At 35.4% G+C, this 20,228-nt stretch overlaps 1 protein-coding gene across 1 annotated transcript in view; it reads left to right on the top strand.

The window, feature by feature from the left end:
* Positions 1-16,695, top strand: part of TMEFF2 (transmembrane protein with EGF like and two follistatin like domains 2) — a gene marked incomplete at both ends in the record, with an annotated part of 232,698 nt that extends 216,003 nt beyond the window's left edge. Inside the window, 3 exons of the mRNA XM_084255730.1 lie at positions 11,187-11,310; positions 13,074-13,232; positions 16,599-16,695. Coding sequence (XP_084111856.1) covers positions 11,187-11,310; positions 13,074-13,232; positions 16,599-16,695 — 380 coding nt within the window. The remainder of the gene's footprint in view (positions 1-11,186; positions 11,311-13,073; positions 13,233-16,598) is intronic.
* Between the last annotated feature and the right edge of the window lie 3,533 nt (positions 16,696-20,228).

Raw genomic sequence — 20,228 nt, 5'->3', positions numbered from 1 at the left:
CAGGGAGGCCCTGAGGGTTTACAGTTTCTAAGCTAGACAGATTATTCATGTTTGGAATTAAACACTAAGCTTAAATATTCCACTTAAATATTAAATAACATGTCCAGCTATCAGAAGTGGTTTTGCCACAAATTTTATGAAACTTATTTTTTCCAGAAGTGAAGTCCCTGGAGAATTTTCCATTACTCCTAGAGTCTTTTTCCAAGCACTTTTGAGGCTCTGTTCATGACAATCTATTAAAGAGTAAAAGCTATACCTTTGTTTCTCAGTTTAAGAAACTATAACGGCTCTCCAGTTCTTTTTAGAGTGTTCTTGTAGAAAATCAGGATGATCACTAACCTTACTCATTGCAATATCATCAAATCTCTCTGCACTTACAATTTTGGTGTTTATCCCATATTATTTTTAAGTAGGAGAATAAGTGCATGGTTGTAATTCAGAAGCAGACAACTAAGAAAATTCTTTATTAATTTATAAAACTAGCTTTTATTTCAAAATGTGTTTGCCTGTGTTTCCTTATTTTTTTCTAATAAAATTTTCCTTCCTTTTTGTCCTAAAAAATTTAACCCACATTGTTCCTTTCCAGACAATGTTATAGACACATTGTGTGAGTGATTAAATTGGTATATAAATTCAGAATTGACCACACATAGTTCCTATGTAATTTTTAAGATATGTAATGCATCTGATCAGTTTTTCTACATAGAAGAACTAAATTTCCCATATTCTTCGGCCTTTAACTGAACACTATTCTAAATCCTTCCTTTTAGAATTAAACCTCCTTGGTTAACAGAGGGGAAGCTACTTTTACAGCTAAAGATTTACTCATTCCTCCATTAGCCAAACCAGAAGCTGTGGAAGGAAGGAACCACGTCCCTTTTGCTGAGTCCATTTCTCCAGGGTTTATTTTATTACCCCTCCAGTCGACTTTCTTTCATAAGGCACTTTTCGCTCATCCTTTCATCATTTTCTGATACCACCTTCATTCTACAAAAAGTTGTTCCTCGTCCTACAAAAAATTGTGTTCTTGATACAATACTAAAATCTGTTTTTCTATTGCTATGACTTCTAGATATTTTTGGCAGCTTCTGCATGGCAAACTTTCTGTGGGTAACCTAGTCTCAGTGTGGTAACCTAACAAAACATTCCTTTACCTTAAAGATTGCACGGTCATCTCTTCTGTGCAAGGTCAAGAGACTGCAACAGTTTAAAAAATAAAAGATACGATACTTGCCCTTAAAAAAGGAGTTTGTTTTCACGTAAACATGAAAACAACATTGAAATATTGGTGTGAAAAGTGCTTGGAGAAAGGAGTGGATTTAAGTAAAAGGAACAGCAGGCCCATGCTGAGTGGGTAGGAAAGAAGACTAAAGAAATATCACAGAGTAAGAAATATCGATGGTGAAAAACTGAGTATTGAAAAGGAGTTAGGTAGGTGTAGGTGATAAAAAGGAAGTAAATGGGCATTCTGGACAAAGGAAATAACATATGAAAAGTCCCAGTGGGCAGAGAAATATTTCATATGATAAGTGTAGAATAATGCAAAAGAATACATCTTGCAAGAGGTAAGAATGGAGTAGAACCAGGGGCCTCTCTGGTGGCGCAAGGGGTTAAGTACAGCACTGTGAAGCTATCCGCAGACTCTGCAGCACAGGTTCAATCCCTGGCCAGTCAGGGAGCTACCCACATGGCATAGCAGACCTCTCCTGTCTCACCTGCTGCTACCCTCAGCAGTGTATTTCAGTCAGTCTGCCTGTTCTGCTCCTCATTCTGTCTCTGGTGAAACCTCTCACCCTCCCGCATTTCTGGCCTATACCCCAGCTCTTGTATAAATAAGTAAGTCTTAAAAAAAAAAAAAGAAGTGTAGCTGTAGTGAGGAGACAGGGGACCAACGGTCTACCAAGGAACATGGTTGAGAGAGGTTTGTAAATTTTTATTTTAAGAAGGAAGACATTTGAAAATGTTTAAATGTTGATGGCAAGGAGCAAAGAGTGATGGAGAGCTAAAGATGTAGGAGAGAAAGGGATTGATTGATGGAGAGACCCCTAGAGGAGGGTGGAGTAGTTGGGATTTGTAATGGCCTGGACTGAGACAAGATATATCTCCTGGAGTAGAAGGAAGGAAAAGGAAAAATTCAGTTTTAAAAGCATCAGTAGGATCCAGGTAAGATAAACAGCCAGGAGTCATAAAGGCAAATAATAACTATAGGGGGCAGATATTGTCCTGTGTTTAATAAGTTCTTAACTATCTGGTTTGTATGGCATACTGGAAAGAGCTCTGGCTTTGACCCAGTTCTGCTTATCAATTGTGTTAATTTCTAAAGCAAATAGGTATAATTTGAGTTTCTGTTTCCTCATTTATACAAAATTGGATTTTTATAAATCTACCTTGAGGACTACAACAAAGGAAACATTTTTATCGTGTTAAGTGTTAAAACAATGTTGAGCACATTGTTGGTTCTCAAATAATTGTGGATATATTTATCATCATGTCATCTTGAGACTGTTTTCTTGGCTGTGTTTAGAAGACAGGCAAAATCATGGGGTAACAACCAAGAGATATAGAATATTACATACAGTACTTAGCACAGTGTCAGGCACATAGTAGGTCACATAGTAGGTCAGAAATATTTATACAATAAATTGATGAAGGCCAATTTTTCTTCTATCTACACTATTAATACCTTTGTTTCTGCTATATTACAGTGAATGATCCAGTCTAAACCCCCTTACTTTCATTTGGCTAGTAACTTCAGGAAAATATATGCATCCTCTGAAAAGGTTTATCTTAACTACTTATCCATTTCTGCATATGCAACCTATGAAGGAGAAAATGACTTAACTCACAGAGGCCAGAAGACAAAAGTGGTCAGTGACCCTCTGTGACTTGGATTGTCATTTTCAGCATTGACACCAAGTAAGCTCGATAAGACAGGAGGCCCAGATTAACTGCTAATCGTGTAAAGTTGCAGAAATGCATGGATTCAGCTCAAGACACATGAAAGTATAGGAAGGGAGTATTCTCAGCCTAAAATGGCTTCCCACCATTTTTGTCTTTCTCTAAGCTTTATAAAATTCTGTCTTCGAATAGCAGCTTGGATGTGAGAAGGGTTACTGCAGCAAAAGCTCAGTGGGGAGAGCACTAGCAAATTTCCCCAAATAAGCTTAAGGCAACTCCAGCTCTGGACTCCTGAGAAGCTAATGAACCATCTTCACAAAGCCTGATATTTACGAAGTGTTGTCAAAGACATCTAAAGTTCCATAAAATAATATATTTTTACAAGGTCTTCAAGCTAAATCCTCTAAACCTATAGGAGTTACCCACTTGCTGAGAGTTAATAGGCTCTTGACTGAATGGTGAAGTTTGAAAAGGACCATTAGAGGCAGAGTACAGTCTCGCCCAGTTGCCTGCTCTCTCCCTTTTTCGAGGGCTCTACCGTCTGAAACCAGGCAGAGTATTTCTAAGACAGAGGATAGCTGTCTTTAATACATGGCTGAAGATCTGCTTATTTTGCTCTTAATAATACTTTTTTTCTTTTTTTCAAGAATGTCCAGAATTTCTAGCTAAATATGTATATATCTTGTGAAGCCAAATCTTTGAATTATAGTAATTGCATTTGGATGTCATAAGTTAAAATGTTACATACAAGTTTCTTTCCCAAGATTTCACACATTTCTTGGCATTTATCTATGTAAATATATTGCCAGTAGAAACTGAGATAATAAAAGCCCATGCAAATAATCATCCAGTATCATTGCATTTCAATCACTGCCTCCTGTCCCCAAATTACTATGTATATTTCAGAGGGCTGGCATTTTTTCCAATTTAAATTCAAGCAATTCTTGAATAATGCCATTAAAAATTTGCCTGAGAATGTAGTAACAAAGAAATTAATTTTCTTTCACTTTTTTCATTTTATTTCCAACAAAAAATCTTTATATATGCAAGTGGTGATATGGATAACACACTTTATATTGGTGCCTGACCCATGGTGAGAGAATTTCTCTCCATCCCCATCGCACTCCTAACCCATATTACCGCCTAATTAATAAACTTTTTAAAATACAAATAACGTAAATTACTCTTCTGAAAATAATCAGATAATGTTCAACATGCAGAAGAAATGGTGCATTTGTAGCATTTGAAAGACTTGGTTTCTGTTTTGGAAATATTTTTCCAAATCTTTAACAGAGATTAAATAGGAATGTTAAGTCTGGGCCTACGCTCTTTGCAAAAGTTGAGAATTGATTGTGTCCTTCAATGCCTCCATAGCCTGTGTGCTAGGATGTGACCTTTAGCTAGCAGTCTCATTGGAGTCTGTCTCTGAGGCTTGAAAAAATAAAGAGTTTTCTCATATACTCAGCTGGGCTGAAGAAAGTATGAGAGGAGGTGAGGCCATTAGGGAATCTGTTAAGTTTCTTTTTTTTTTTTTTAAATAATAAATTTTATTTTTATATTACCCCATACAATTGCAAACGCCCCATTCTGACCCAAATCCTTCCCCTCCCGCCCCCCACCCTCCAAAAAGTGTCTCTGGTTCATAGTTTTTTGTTGATTTTGATTTTCACTTTCTTATATTCATTTTCCTGGTCCCTTATTTAAGTTTTCTAGATTCCTGCTATGAGTGAGACCATCTGGTATTTTTCTTTTTCTTTTTGGCTTATTTCGCTGAGCATGATCCCTTCCAGCGCCATCCATGTTGCTGCAAATTGCATGTGTTTATCTTTTTTGAATGCTGAGTAATATTCCATGGTATATATGTACCACATCTTCTTGATCCAGTCATCTATTTTTGGGCATTTGGGTTGTTTCCAAAGCTTAGCTATTGTAAACAGTGCTGCTATAAACATAGGAGTGCAGGTGCTCTTTGGAATTGATGTTTCTGTGTCCTTTGGGTAAATACCTAGGAGTGGAATTGCTGGATCATATGGAAGCTCTATGTTTAGTAGGTCCAGAAATCTCCACACAGCTCTCCATAGTGGTTGGACCAGTTTGCACTCCCACCAACAGTGCAGAAGAGTTCCTTTTTCTCCACACCCTCGCCAACATTTGTTGTTGCTAGTTTTTTTAATATGTGCCATTCTCACTGGTGTGAGATGGTATCTCATGGTAGTTTTGATTTGCATTTCCCTGATTACAAGTGATGCTGAACATTTTTTCATATGTCTGTTGGCCATTTGCATTTCCTCCTCAGAGAAGTTTCTTTTTAGCTCTTCTGCCCATTTTTTGACTGGATTATTTTCTTTGTTGTTGCTGAGTCTCATCAGCTCTTTGCAGATTTTTGTGATCAGTCCTTTATCATTAGTGTTGGGTGCAAAAATGTTCTCCCAGTTGGTGGGGTTTCTCTTTGTTTTTGTTATTGTCTCTTTTGCTGTGCAGAAGCTCTTTAATTTGATGTAGTCCCAGCTGTTTATCTTTGTCTTCACTATCACTGCTTTGGGTGATGTGTCTGTAAAGATGTCTTTGATGTGCAAATCCCGTAGTGTTTCGCCTATATTTCCTTCTATGTATTTTATGGTTTCAGGTCTTATGTCTAGTTCTTTAATCCATTTTGAGTTGATTTTTGTGTATGGTGTGAGGTAGTGGTCAAGCTTCATTCTTTTGCATGTAGCGACCCAGTTTTCCCAGCACCATTTATTGAACAAACTTTCTTTGCTCCAATGCATAGTCTTTGCTCCTTTGTCAAAGATTAGTTGACCATAAATCTGTGGGTTTATTTCTGGATTTTCTATTCGGGGAATCTGTTAAGTTTCAAGCACTCATGTTGTTTTGCATTCAGAAGTTATTCAGCAGGAATGCTTCTCTGGTCTTTAAAAACCTTCACGCGAAACTCAAGTTTGATAAAAGGTTTTACTGCCATCTCATACATTTATACCTGATAAGAAAAGGAGAGGAAATCATAAAAATTATGTATTTTCTTTGAAACCAACTCTAATCAACAATAGGACAATCATGACTTTACTTCTAGATTCGTAATTTATTTCTTTCCAAGGCACAAGATAAAAAAAAATGGAAAGAAAGATAGTTTTTTCTAGTTGGTTAAATTAAATTATTTTCATATTGCTTTGGATATAGGACAGTAAGCAAGGGAAGGGTTAAATCAACTAATCACAACAAGTTTGCAAGTATATGAATATAAACATAAAAAACTTAAGTGATACATAAATATATTCAAAATGGACATTTTTGTTTGTTGGATAAGTGTGGTCCATTTTGTGTGCCCACAGGAAAAGATAGTTGAAAAGATAAACTGCATTACTCATATGCATGTGCTTGTCAAGATAAATTGTGATGTTAAAGCATGATGCTGAAAACTGAATTTACATCCATAAACACATTGTTCCCCACAAGGAAGACATTACATAGTGAAGATCACTTTATGCTAAAATGTCTGGTAGACATGACAAATATTTAAGATATTTCATATCCCTTGAAAAAGGAAAACATCCCTACAATTTAATTTCCTTTTACAACTAAGTAATGTCCCCCATTTCTCCATTTCTTGTTCCCAACATATCCAAAATAATGTTTTATGATAAAAATAGTAAACATTTATGAATAATTTTTATAGGTAAGTATTAGCAATAGAAAGATATATTATTCTTAGAGCTCAGAGAACCCAGAGGTCTGAAATAACCCAATCTCCTACACAGTAATGCTATACAGCATCCCTGAGAAATAATAACACAGCTAAACACCAGCAGAATGTCACTACTTCATTACACAGCTCATTCCCATATTGAACAGTCTTGGTTGCTTAAAAATGTGCAGTAGAAATCTGCCTCCCTAAAACACTCACTAAATACTGATAATGCCTCTACTTTAGGATGTTTCCCTAAACAGAATCAAATCCCTGCTAAGGAATCAGTGGCTAAAAGAGTTGTATAAATTCACAACAACCTCATTAAAGCAAAGTAGTGGTATCTCCTATCTCCTGAGAAATATCATCAGAGCAGCCCCCAAAAGGCCTCCCAGACTATACTGAACCCTAGGTATGGTAATGTCATTTAGCCTATAGTTACAGAAATTTCATCTAACAAAATCCCAGAACTGAGTGAGCTGAAGAAAGTGCACTTGCATAAACACACACACACATACACACAGAGAAACACAGGACCAATCAATCCACAAAAGTGAAATGCATAACTGTAAAATGGCTAAGATATTCGGGGGAGACTGTCAAAGCCATTCCCAATTTGTAGGCTACATGCAACTCAAATTATTTTAAGACTGTTTAGAGAGCAGAGTATCAGAATAAGAGAAATGGGTTGACTGAGTGAATATGTAATAGCATCGGACACTAATAGTCGAGTGCATCCATCTCTGCAGTTGGACTCTGGGTTTGCTGTTGAAGTTCAAGTTGGCTTATAAGGGCACCATCCTGGAGTACACTTGAATAGATGATCTGACTTGACTTTCAGAAGATTGTTTTGCCAAGTTCTAACCCCTGTCCAAAGGGAAGCATTCTTTCTTCAGACATATGGGTAATTTTAGTCAAATTTTATGCTGATATATCTGCTTGGGTCCATAATGTGTTGCTTTGATAGAATTCTCTGATTCATGTCTAATATCCAGCTTTTTAGGGAACAGAAAGCAGGGGTAACAGTAATACATACAAATACATCCCCATGCCCTGCTGTATTGATTTGTCTCTGAACTGCTTTGCCTGGCTCTGCCCACTTCCTACCCATTTACCTTGACTTGTGAGAGCATAAGACCTTACCATTTGGCTCTGGCTCTGGATCCCCCTGTCTCTTTCCCTGGTAACACCAAAATAGAAACATACATGTAGCTCTGCTTTACAACTTCCTGCTTTGATAGTTCTTGACTAGAGTGTTGATTAGCACTTAATGAGATACGCTTAATGCTGTTGCTAGTAACAGGCTATATCAGACTATATCAGAAATTGTTTTTTAGAAGGATAAAGATTTCCTCTAGGACAAACCATTTGTAAACGGTTCAACAAGAACTAGTTGAGGATTTTAAACAAAGACAGGAAGAGTTTCTACCATTGTTATTTCCCCTAGATGAAAGAGTGTAGTCCTTACATTAAACCTCCTTTTAGATGAAGAACAGAAAAATGCATGTCGAAATTGTTAGTCACTGGTGATAACACACAAACTTCCAAAGTATCCCTCTTATATAATTTCAAAATCTCTAAATGTTTTATTATTGCCAGAATACCTATGCATAAACATCGGAATAACAAACACTCACTCTGGTCCATACACATATTTGGTTGGAATATTAGATTTCTGTGTCTGTACTCTTCTTAATATACTTAAATCTCATTTCTAAAATATGTCTATTGCATTACTAGAAGTGGTTATATATTCAGGTTTTCAATCAACTGGTTTACTAGGTTGAATTGACTATAAATCTGTTGACATATATTGATGATTCCTCATTTTCTTGCCCAGGGATCATTTCTTCTACTCATTTATTTTCAATCTCTCTACTTTCTTATTTGACAGTATCCTATGAACAGAGCACTCCAAGCTCATAAGAAATGGTGTAAACTAATTAGCAGATTTATGATGGAAACTTTTCCCCTCCCATGTGATCACCCTGCCTGGATAATGAACTTTGTGAAAATATCCAGCTCTTACTACATTAAGGCAACAGCCTCACTCCAACAAGCTTTTATTTTGCCCTTGGACTTCAGTTCATTATTGTGGCTATAGTACAAATCCAGAAACAAACAGTATGATTTGAGGGACAGAGTTAAAAATAAAACAACCTAAAAAATGGATTTTGAGTTAAGAAAATTCTTGATCTTCTTTTGCAACTGACAGGAAGAAAAATAACCTTAATAAGAAGTGTTTGAAAAATACTGTACTGAAATCAATGTATCACCGAAATGTAAGGAAGTTACAGAATATTTCTCTGCATGCAGGTGTGTAGAAGCACTGAAGGGTTACTAACGAACACTAAATAGAAGTGTTGAATAGTTTGTTATGGGGAGAAGATCTAGAAATAAGAGTGAAAATCAGTGCTGGTTCATTACATCAGCAGTGGGGCTGGCAAACCCCACTGCTAAAGTTGTCCTTAAACAGCAGGCACGTGGTTTGACCACTCTAGCTTGTAGCCCTCTGGCCGCAGCACAGAACAAGCTCAGTCTTCTCCATGGGTTCATAATTGACCACCAGCCATCTTGGGGGGGGGGGGCATCTAAATGCTGTATCATCCTGCTTCCACTTTTTAAAAATGATTTATTTTATTTATTTATGCATACAAGAACTGGGGTGCAGGCCAGAGGTATGAGGGGCGAGAGGATTCACCAGAGAGAGAGTAGGGATCAGAACAGGTGGATCTACTGAAATACACTGCTGATGGGAGCAGCAGGCAAGACAGGAGAGGTCTGCTGCACCATTGTGGGTTAGCTCCCTGGACAGGGGTGGAACTCATGTTGCACTGACTGGCAAGAGCTTGATAACACTGGCAATAGCTTGATAATCCCCTACTTCCATTTTGATCCCATATCCCTGTGCTGGAAATTTCACCCAACTCTATCCACTTCAATGTTAGGGTGTTTGCTTACTGCAGATATGCTTTGTGTGTGACCCAAAACACAGTGATACAGAATTGCAAACTAGCTTGGAAGAATGGGAGAGAAACTGAATGAGAAGTTTCTGTACATTCTTAGTCTTTTCCATGGAAGTGGTTCATTCATTCAGTGGTAATTATTAAAGTGGAAATACTATAGTGCAAATTAAAGATCACCCAAGGAGCTAAAGAAACAGAAATAGAGAACAAATGCATGATTTAAATGCCGTCTTCTCTCTCCAGCTCACTTATGATAAATCTTTTATTAATTTTGATTATGCGATTTGAAATATTACCCATCATACCAATATAAGTAAACTCAACAAAGCACTTGATAGATTTAACAATTTATTTCAAGCTTTAATGTTTTTATATGACACCTAGATCTTAAAATGTATAGGTATTTTATAGCTCTGCTTAAACATAAATGGCACATTTGTCCAGTTTACTAATACAAAGATATCTTTGTTTCTCCCAATGAATATACCTATCATTCACTAATGCCAGGAAAAATTATAAAAATGTCCTATAATAAAAAAACTATACTCCTCAGTAGAAAAAAAGGAAATAATCTATTTGATTAAATAGTAATTTATTTTTAGACATGCATTATAGCTGACCAATTACTGTTAAGAGTATCTTTAGATTGAAGTCCAGAAAGTTCTATTTCTTGTGTGTTTGGTCAAGAATTTTTAAGTACATCAGGTCTCAGATTATAGAAGAGGCTCAAAAAAGGGCAAAACTTTACATTATTAAATGAACATATAAATAACTGAAACACTACAGTAGAGACAGCATTACAATATGAAGCATACATATTTGGACTGACAAAGGTCAGCAAAAAATATTTGTGTCTTTGTAGAAACATGAGAAAACAAAACTTGTTAATGACAGAGGAAAGGATTCCTTTTAGAACTTTTTTCCTTTATCATAAGTTTAAATTTCACATAACATTATTAACATAGGCCAAATACTATGCACTAGAATGCACATAGAGCATCCAGTCTGTACTGTTAGTATCTACGTAAGTGATTCTGAATAATGCTTGCTCTTTCAATAGTCTTATTTTGGCAATAAGAAAATGTATGGCTCTAGTAAAATTCACATTCATAGAAGATGAAAAAAGCCTGAAAGAATACATTTGTTGAAATTTGCATTTGGTTTTGGAAAACATCTGTTTAACAAATGAACACAGCCATACTTTAACTTTTAAGTTCCCACACTGAAAAAAAGGTACCAAGGTATTGTGGCAATTTACTTTTAGGGACATTATGCTGGGCTTTGAAATTCAAAAAATAGGATATTTCTTCTTGAATTATTTTATGATCAATGTACAGTCTCTACACAAGGAAAATTAAAGCTGTCTGACAACTCATAGAAACATCACTGGCTGCTAAAGATGTAGAAAATTGCATGAAAGCATGAAAAGCAATGGGTAATTTTGCAGTTTCATCTCTAAATACAATTGTAAAGACGCCTGTCTTTCAATTCTTTCTCCCTCTTTCTTCTGAAGCACGGCCTTTTAGTTCTTGCCCTTTTAAATATATGCCTAGTGTAGCTTTGCTTCTTAATGTACTGGTTGATCTTACCCGGCTAAGAAAGTATTTACAGGGGGTGCTTGCTTTTATCTGTATTCACAGAGAATGCTAACAAATTAGAAGAAAGTGCCAGAGAACACCACATTCCTTGCCCAGAACACTACAGCGGCTTCTGCATGCACGGAAAGTGCGAACATTCTATCAATATGCAGGAGCCATCTTGCAGGTAATGCCTTAACTCTTTAACTTTTAAAATGTACAAAATAAAAATGTGGACACTAAATTCTGGATGTTTACAAAGAATTAGATGGCATTAGATGTCTGAATGGGTGATCAGCAGCAGAATTTTTCTTTGCCTCTCTTACACACACAGGCAGCCATTAAAAAACCATGAAATGTGTGTGCCTTCCACACCCAAGAACTATGTATCACATGGTCGTATAGCCTCCCCTAAATTGTACTTTAGGCATTATACTCTCCTTTAAACACAAGTACCTTTGTGTCATTCTTTTCATTCTTTTTTATTCATCGTTTTTTCTTCTTAACGTAGAACAGTGCTAGGCACATATCAGGCTCAGTAAATATTTCTCAAACAGATGAACGGATGAGGTCTCACAGTTCATTAGACAATATAGCTGCTTTGGGAAGGTCGTCCTTTTGAAAGTCCTTCAGATCTGCTAATAAATATCATCAGTCTTGGTTTTGCTAGGTACACACGCATTTCTATCCACAAGCCATGTACAGATTCAAATTCAGTTAAGATACAAAGAAGTTGCTTGTCAAGATTCAGTTCGTAAATATAAATATCTGCTGAATAATCATGGATAGAACATAATTATTTCAGAGATGGCAAAACCAAAGTAAGAAAACTGTATTTTTATTAAAGGAATATATAATTGGCATATGATGAAATAACTTTTGGACTTGCTATACAGTTCTCGCTCTCTGTCTGTCTCTCTCTCTCTCTCACTCTGTCTGTCTCTCTCTCTCTCTCTCTCTCTCTCTCACACACACACACACACACACACACACATCTCAATAACTGTCTTCTTAACATGTTTTCCTTCACTGACTACTCTCACATCTTCCCTCCAGTGAAGCCAGGCAGAGAGCTGAGAACAGAGGTTGCTCCTGCAGCCCTGTCATCCTCATCAGAGAGGCCATTATCAAACTGCCTGATGTGGCTACATAAGACCCCAGGATGCCATGAAATTCAAAGTGCACTATAAAAGTAGTTGCACAAAGTCAATATTAATATTGTTTTTATGTGAACTTTTCTTTATTTCATTGTCAAATGCTAGTTGTAAACAGGAGATTATCTACCTGAACTTATTGGTGAAGGTTAAATAAGTGAGAGGCTAAATGCATTCTCAGACGACTAGCACCTGGGGTTTGGTTTGCAAAACTATATTGCCTTTATCATAGTTACTCTTTTTCCTACCAAAATTTACCTCTATAATATAAGTAGCCAATTTTACGACCAGCAAATTAATTATCTTACTGTAACTTTGGTCTAATATAGTTCAACGTGTATTTTAACAGTACATAGAGAATATTTTGTTCAAAAATAAATTAATAAACCAAATTTTTATACCCCTGTCACCAGAAAACTAGCCTTTTCTCAAATAATCACATTGTCTGATGTTGCTTAAAGAGCATGTAAAACAATTTGTAAAGCTCACTTGAAAAAATAAGAACAGTGGTCCTGTGTATTATGTCTGTATTATCATTACAAGTTATCTCCTGACTATCCCATCTTTAAAATATATTGTTAATAGTGTAAAACTATTAATAACAAACTACCTATCTTCAAAACTAAAATAAAGAGAACATGTTGAAAATAAGCCATTGAGAATCCTATCTACCAAGTAATATTTTTAAAAGAACACAAAGTGCTTTAATTTCCTGATGAAGATAAATGCCTCTAACTGGCAGCTATCAAAATGAATCCAGCAGCTACAGATAACTGGGCAATGTAATTTCTTCCAGGTGTGATGCTGGTTATACTGGGCAACACTGTGAAAAAAAGGACTACAGTGTTCTCTATGTTGTTCCCGGCCCTGTACGATTTCAGTATGTCTTAATCGCCGCTGTGATTGGAACCATTCAGATTGCTGTCATCTGCGTGGTGGTCCTTTGCATCACAAGGTCAGTAATGACACTCAGTGCCCCACCTCGATGCAGGGATCTCTTTTGTCATATCGCTCTAATCATGAGTCCCCTCCATGGACTATACAACTGTCCATTGTCTAGAATCTTATTTCCTCATCGTAAGAGCATTTGAATAGTCAAGTGGAAAGATGTTGATTTTTATGTGGGAGTGGAACAAGTTATTTTTATATTTTTGCACAGAGGAGGATAATTTTCTCAGCAAATGCTTTTTTCCCTTAATGTGTAATGTCAACTTTTCTTTAAATATGTTTTTGTCTTTTAAATATAAAAAGAAGTTTATACAAGCTACTTACAGACTATTTAAATGACCAGTGTTTTCTTACTTACCCAGGTCAGTATGGTAAATTAGGTCAGGGTAGATGTTATCCGAGGTTGAAAATAGTGTTACCTTATAACTCTCACTTATGGCACTATATTTCAAGCAAAACTCTCATGTATAATGATTTTTAACTTGGTATAAACAAATTTTTTCTTAAGCTGACAGAATAGATTTTAATCATGAAATTCAAAGAAATAGTTGTAATGACAAAGATTATCATATGAGAAAATCTTTGATAGAAGGAAATATGCAGCAAATAGCATAAGCATTTCTATCAGTCCCCTAGGACAATAAATGGTAATTGTTTCCTGGGGAACTAGATTCAGAGAGATACAGAGATCTCATCCAGTTTCAACACAAAAGAAAATCATGATTAAGTCATGATGTCTGACATTGGGCTTGGACTAAATGTGAGCCAGGTACTTGCTTACCATCATTAGCATATAAATTCATGGTAACCAAGAATTATATTCCAAAGCAAATACATATTATTTATGTCTTATGTAACCAGAAACATTAGTGAAGATAATTCTTTCTGACCTGATTTCACTCTCCTTGAGAAAAAAGTTCCAAGATGTTTCTCAAGATTTTGTCAGATTCACAGGCATTTAAACTTTTATTCATTTGTACAGCTTTACAGTAAATCAGAATGTTTCCCAAAAAATTATTTTCAAAGGACAAGAAAATAAAAGAAAGTACCATATCTTTAGAAAATAAAGGCCATAAGACATCTCGGTATCTGTATTGCACTATCTTCTTTGAGAACAAGTGTGGCACTTGCTCTTGAAAAAGAGAAAATATGGTTCATAAATCCTTGCTGGCCTAAAGGCTTAGGGGAAGATCATCAACTGGAGCTTTGTGCTGTTCTAAGCCAAGTTGAGTTCATCAACTCGACTCTCACGTTTAGATGCCAAGTGAGTCAATGGATTATATTAAAATAGATTCTGGGGAACATAAAGATAACTCAAGAAACCAAAATAACTCAGTACAAAAGAAAAGATAGGAAATAATCTAAAACACAGGAATCTGCTCTATATTACTCTAAGGGACTTGAATTTCTAATAGCTAAGGAATATCAGCATAGGAAAAACAAAATTCATATTTATAGATACCATCTCATAACGGTTTGATTTGCTACTTCATATAGAGTCAAAAATGCAAACTTTAAATACTTTAGCAATGTTTTCAAGTCTGTTATTAATAAGACTTGATTTTCATTCCCATGTACAATAAAAGCAAATGAACATGAAGGGTACTTATCTCACCAGGAATTGTGTGTGAGTGTATTATGTGTATGTATAATATATGTGTATATGCACATATATTTGATAACACTATGAGGAAAGAACAACTATCCCCATTTTCAAGGAAAGGATTCTGAGGTATGAGAAGCGAATAAATTGCTGCGTGTACATAGCTGAGCAATAGGAGCTAAAATGAAGCCTCAGCAGCCTAGTGTCAGAACCTGTGCACTTAAAGCGCTGCTCATATAGCCCCGTACTGATGGTGATGTTGTAAATTCTGGTGCTCAAGACAACTTAAATTTAGAGCAAGCCATTTTTTCAAGACATATAACCATTTTCATGTTCCATGTTAAGACAAAACAAAACCCATCCTCTATATATTTTTGAGAAGAAGCAATAGCGCATGATCTAAATAAGCATCATTGTAATGCATTTTATAAAACTGTCCTAGTACATCCAACTTTTCCAAAGCCTTTCCAGGTATCACACTAACCAATAAGCCACACTATTCCCAGTGTGGATTCATTTCATTAACTTGAAAACATTCTGATCAAAAACCAGATTTTCCAACTAGATCATCTTCCCTCCAGTCACCCTCCCTGCTGGTGACCTGGCCTCACTATGTCAAAATATCCAATTGCTAAAAGATTTTAAAAATCACAGTCAGCAGAGGTCTCCTTGTCCTCTTTTTCTTTTCATGCCTTCCTTGCCTGGTCTCTCCTCTTTTCTTTCTCTTCTCCCCTTTTCACTTTTATTTCCTAATTCAGTGCTTTATTTTTTCTTCACTATTTTATTCAAATACCTGCTTTCCTCCTAAATTCATATCTCATAGAAAAATGAACATCTATAGACATGATCTTGAATGTAAAGAATTCTGCTGAGAAATTGGATTGTCAAATCTTTTTTGTCTCCAGCTCCTGTTTACTGGGAATGTGATTTCCAACTCCATGTTCATTTTTACAGATCTGCTCCCATATGTAGCTAGAAAAGTAATCTCTATAGATTGTATATAATATATATAATATAGTATATATATTATATATACTACAGTAAATATCTCTATAGTCTTTCATATATATTTACTTATTATAATAGTTTATTATAATAGTACTTTATGTGAATGCTATTGTGGTTCTTTTTTGCATAGTCAAAACATTTTTTTAATGAGGGGAATAATACTGAATCAGAACTTTTCAGATAATTTGGATGAATATGACCTTTTTACAGAGGCTAAATAATTAGTACCAATTTATATCTCTATCTGATAATGTTAATTTAATGAACAAAAGTGATGTTGGGTTGAGCCAAAGCAATATCCCTTTCCATTTCATATCAGATATTAACAGTTGGTTCCTTCTCTGGTTTGATAGGAGTTGAACTTGTAGCATTAAATGTCAATATAACATTCATCCTTTGGATATTTAAAATATAAAATTGAGGAGACCTTTAATGTAAGATTAGATGGACTCATGACTTGTTTGATTATACTGTGCTGCGTCATTCTCAGTGTTTGGATGAGCAAGCAGCTGAGGACAAAGTAAATGTATTCCTTTTCAACTTCCACCTACTCTTTGATTCTCCTCAACAGAGGACGGCAAGCAGAAGCAAAAAAAAAAAAAAAATAGCTCTCCCAAAATAATTCAGCTTCTACTGAAAATAAATTATTTCAGCTGAAATATTTTAATAATCTAATTAATCCACAGCTTCACTCTGTGATTGTAGGACCAAACTTTAGCTAATAGCACTGGACTAAGATTTGTAAACTTTCCAACCTTCTAGGAAATGCCCCAGAAGCAACAGAATTCACAGACAGAAGCAAAATACAGGGCACTACAGTTCAGACAACACAACAAGAGCGTCTACGAGGTTAATCTAAAGGGAGCATGTTGCACAGTGGCCGGACTACCGAGAACTTGGACTACACTATACAGTATTATAGACAAAAGAATAAGACAAGAGATCTACACATGTTGCCTTGCATTTGTGGTAATCTACACCAATGAAAACATGTACTACAGCTATATTTGATTATGTATGGATATATTTGAAATAGTATACATTGTCTTGATGTTTTTTCTGTAATGTAAATAAACTATTTATATCACACAATATAGTTTTTTCTTTCCCATGTATTTGTTATATATAATAAATACTCAGTGATGAGAAAAAATTGGCATTCTTAAATTTGCGGTATCTCATAACTGTAAATATAATCAAGCTAGAACAATCTGTACAGGTTCCAGTATTTTTCTCCATATCTAAAGGAGAGCATTAGTTTATACAGGACTCAGTGGCTAGGTTTTGAGTGATTCCAAGATCAAGGGAAATGATGGTTATTGGAAAAGAGAAAAAATAATTTACTTTATATGAGTGAGGATAAAATATTTCAGATCTTTGAATCATCTCTATTTCATCAACTTTCTTCCCTTGTCTTCCATTTTCATCCCCAGAGCAGAAAAATCTCTGGCATATAAATTAAATCAAAGGAGAAGGGAAAGAAAAGTGTTTTATAACTCATAAAGAAGAGGGAAAGAAAGATATTGGTTTTTATTTTGGAAGCATCATAGAATCTTCCAGTTAAGTGCATATCTAAAAGGTACTGAACAAGTTACATATTAGGTATACACAGAGCATAAAATCTATTCCATTTTGATAAGTGGAAATAACAACTACGGGGGGAAACTTAATAATATCATTAAATGTTGAGGGAAAAAAATGTTGAGAAACACCAAAATCATGAGTTCTCAAAACACCTTGCTGTATTTATAATGTATAGTTCTTAAAAAAAAAAAAAAAAGTTAAAATCATAACCAAACATCTTATAAATAACCTTATGATTCATATTATAGTAGACTAGTACAGGACCATTATTTGAAATGAAATTAACATGATAAAACAGAAATATGTTTGAAACATATTTTTATAAGAAAGAAAGTTAATCCTACAACAGCATAGAAAGTTGGTATAAATCATTCTTTGCTTTGAGCTTACAAATTGGTATAACCACTTTGTTTAGAAAAAGTAAACTGAAAAATGTTGAAGAATAAGATTGAATCCACAAATCATTAAATGTCTTATGACTATATATAGTTCATAGATTCTCGTTGTTAATATGGTAAATCTAAATAGAGCCCTCTTTGTCTCCTTCAGATGACCTCTGCATAGACTAAAAGCAATGACACTCCTGTGTCCAAAAAATAAAAAGGCAAATACCAAATCAACACATTCTATATATAAAATATTCAGTGAAAAATAGGTTTCTCGAAGTGATATTTAAGATTTTTGTTAAAACTTAAATAAAGGTGACAATCTAAATAGGATTTTAGATTCTGTGAAAAACCTGGTTTTCTAGTTTAGTCATCATTTTGAAAAGTGTGAATCTATTGGCATAACCATCGCTCAAGTGTTTCCATAAATCAGTCCTGTGTTACTTGTACAAAACCAACTCCTTTAAACTTCTGTGTGACATTTTAGTTTGGTTAACAGGTACAGAGATGTAACTAATACTTATCTCCTTTGTAAGACTGTAGTTGTGGCAAACAAGCCCCTTCTCTGAAAGATGCAAAAAGTGTGACATCACAGATCTTGTTTTTTTAATTTATTTTTATTTTTAAAGATTTATTTATTTATGCATACAAGAGCTGGGGTACAGGCCAGAGATGTCGGGAGTGAGAGGATTCACCAGAGACAGAGTGGGGAACAGAACAGGTAGACTGACTGAAATACACTGCTGAAGGGAGCAGTGGGCAAGACAGGAGAGGTCTGCTGCGCCATGTGGGTAGCTCCCTGGCTGGCAGGGATCGAACTCTCTGCAGAGGCTGTGGATAGCTTCACAGCACTATGCTTAACCTCTTGCACCACCAGGAAGGCCCAATATCACAGATTTTAGTAGAGTTTAAAAGAAATAATTTCACTGATTTTCACTTGTAAGCATGAAATGACTTCTTTATTATATATTCATACATTACTTTGCATCAATTTTTATCAAAGGATCATAAACCTAAGTGTTGGAAAAGTCCTTGGAGTTAGTAGCACAGTACATTCCTTTTCACCTCATGCTCACCCATCCATGAAGAAATCCTTTTTAAAGGATTCACATTGATTCTTAAGTACCAGGCACTTTCAAGGCTCTAGGGAAATATATAAAACATGATCTCAACTCAAAAGGCACTCGTGATATAACCTGACATATTATCTTCCAGGCTTTATTTGCATATTTTATATAATTTAAAATTTCATTCTTGGAGAATTCTAATTTTGAGAGCATTTTTTCTTAGATAGATTTGAACTTTATGTCACTATAGCTTTGATTCATGTTTTTCTTTTTATTCCTATATTTCTTCTCTGGAGCAAAGAAATAATAAGTATTTCAAGTACTGGAAACTGCTATTAAGTTTTCCCAATCACCCCATAACCCCTTTGCAGGTATTTTCTTCTCAGGTGACATTCTCAGTATCTTTATCTGGTCATCACATGATATGGTTTTCATGTACCCCCTCATCTGCATCATCCATCCTTGGACAAACCCTACTTTGTCAGTACATTTCTTTAATGGATACACCTCAGAACTGTACAGTCTACTACAGTTGTGCCTTGACCAGTACAAACAGTAGCACAATTTGTAGAAATCAGATTTCACTGAAACCATAAACACCAACCTCAAGTTCTACTTCAGTCACAAATTTGTTGTGAAGTCGTGAACAAGTCATTTCCCATCTCAAGTCTCAGTTTCCTCATGCTTCCTTCTCTATAATAACAAGATTCTAGATATTCAAAAACCAAGCCTTATGTTATTATTGCTACCCAAGCCCATGTTCACTATTTTTATGCTTGTCCTCTTCTTAGATTCAAAACTTTTTTAAATAAGCTGCTTTTTAGCTATGTCATTCACTCATTCATACATTTTACATGTATCACGCATTTATACAAGTACATAGTTACCAGTTACCAGCACCAAACTAAGCCATGAGATAAATAAGGCAGAGTCCCTGCCTGCGAGGAACTCATTACCAGATCATCCTGGTTCCCCACATCAAAGGTATAGAGAGACTGAGAGGTAAAATTAAAAAAAAAAAATAGTACAAAGAATCTAACAAAAGATATGATAACGTTCAGTTCAGAGTGGTCGAGAACCCAAAGAGGGAAGTTCTGACAGAGTAGATGTGGCTCTTCTTAGTGAGATTTGAAGAATGACTTCATTATTTTCCATGCATGCTCTTGACTTCTGCTTCTGAGACTTTACCCATTCCTCTGATCTCATGTCCTTCTCTTCACAATACACAAAGCAAGTAACAGCTTATCAGTGAAGCCTCTGTAACTCTCTAGGCTGTCTTCTTAATTCTGTTATGGTACTTTCCATGTTACTCCTTAATTTTCCACACGAGTCTGTCTTTCCCTTAACCTGGGAAC

The sequence above is a fragment of the Talpa europaea genome (genome assembly GCF_964194135.1).
Source record: "Talpa europaea genome assembly, chromosome: 1".
In the NCBI taxonomy this organism is placed as follows: domain Eukaryota; kingdom Metazoa; phylum Chordata; class Mammalia; order Eulipotyphla; family Talpidae; genus Talpa; species Talpa europaea.
The sequence above is the reverse complement of the archived record's forward strand: the minus strand, read 5'-3'. Positions and strand labels throughout refer to the sequence as shown.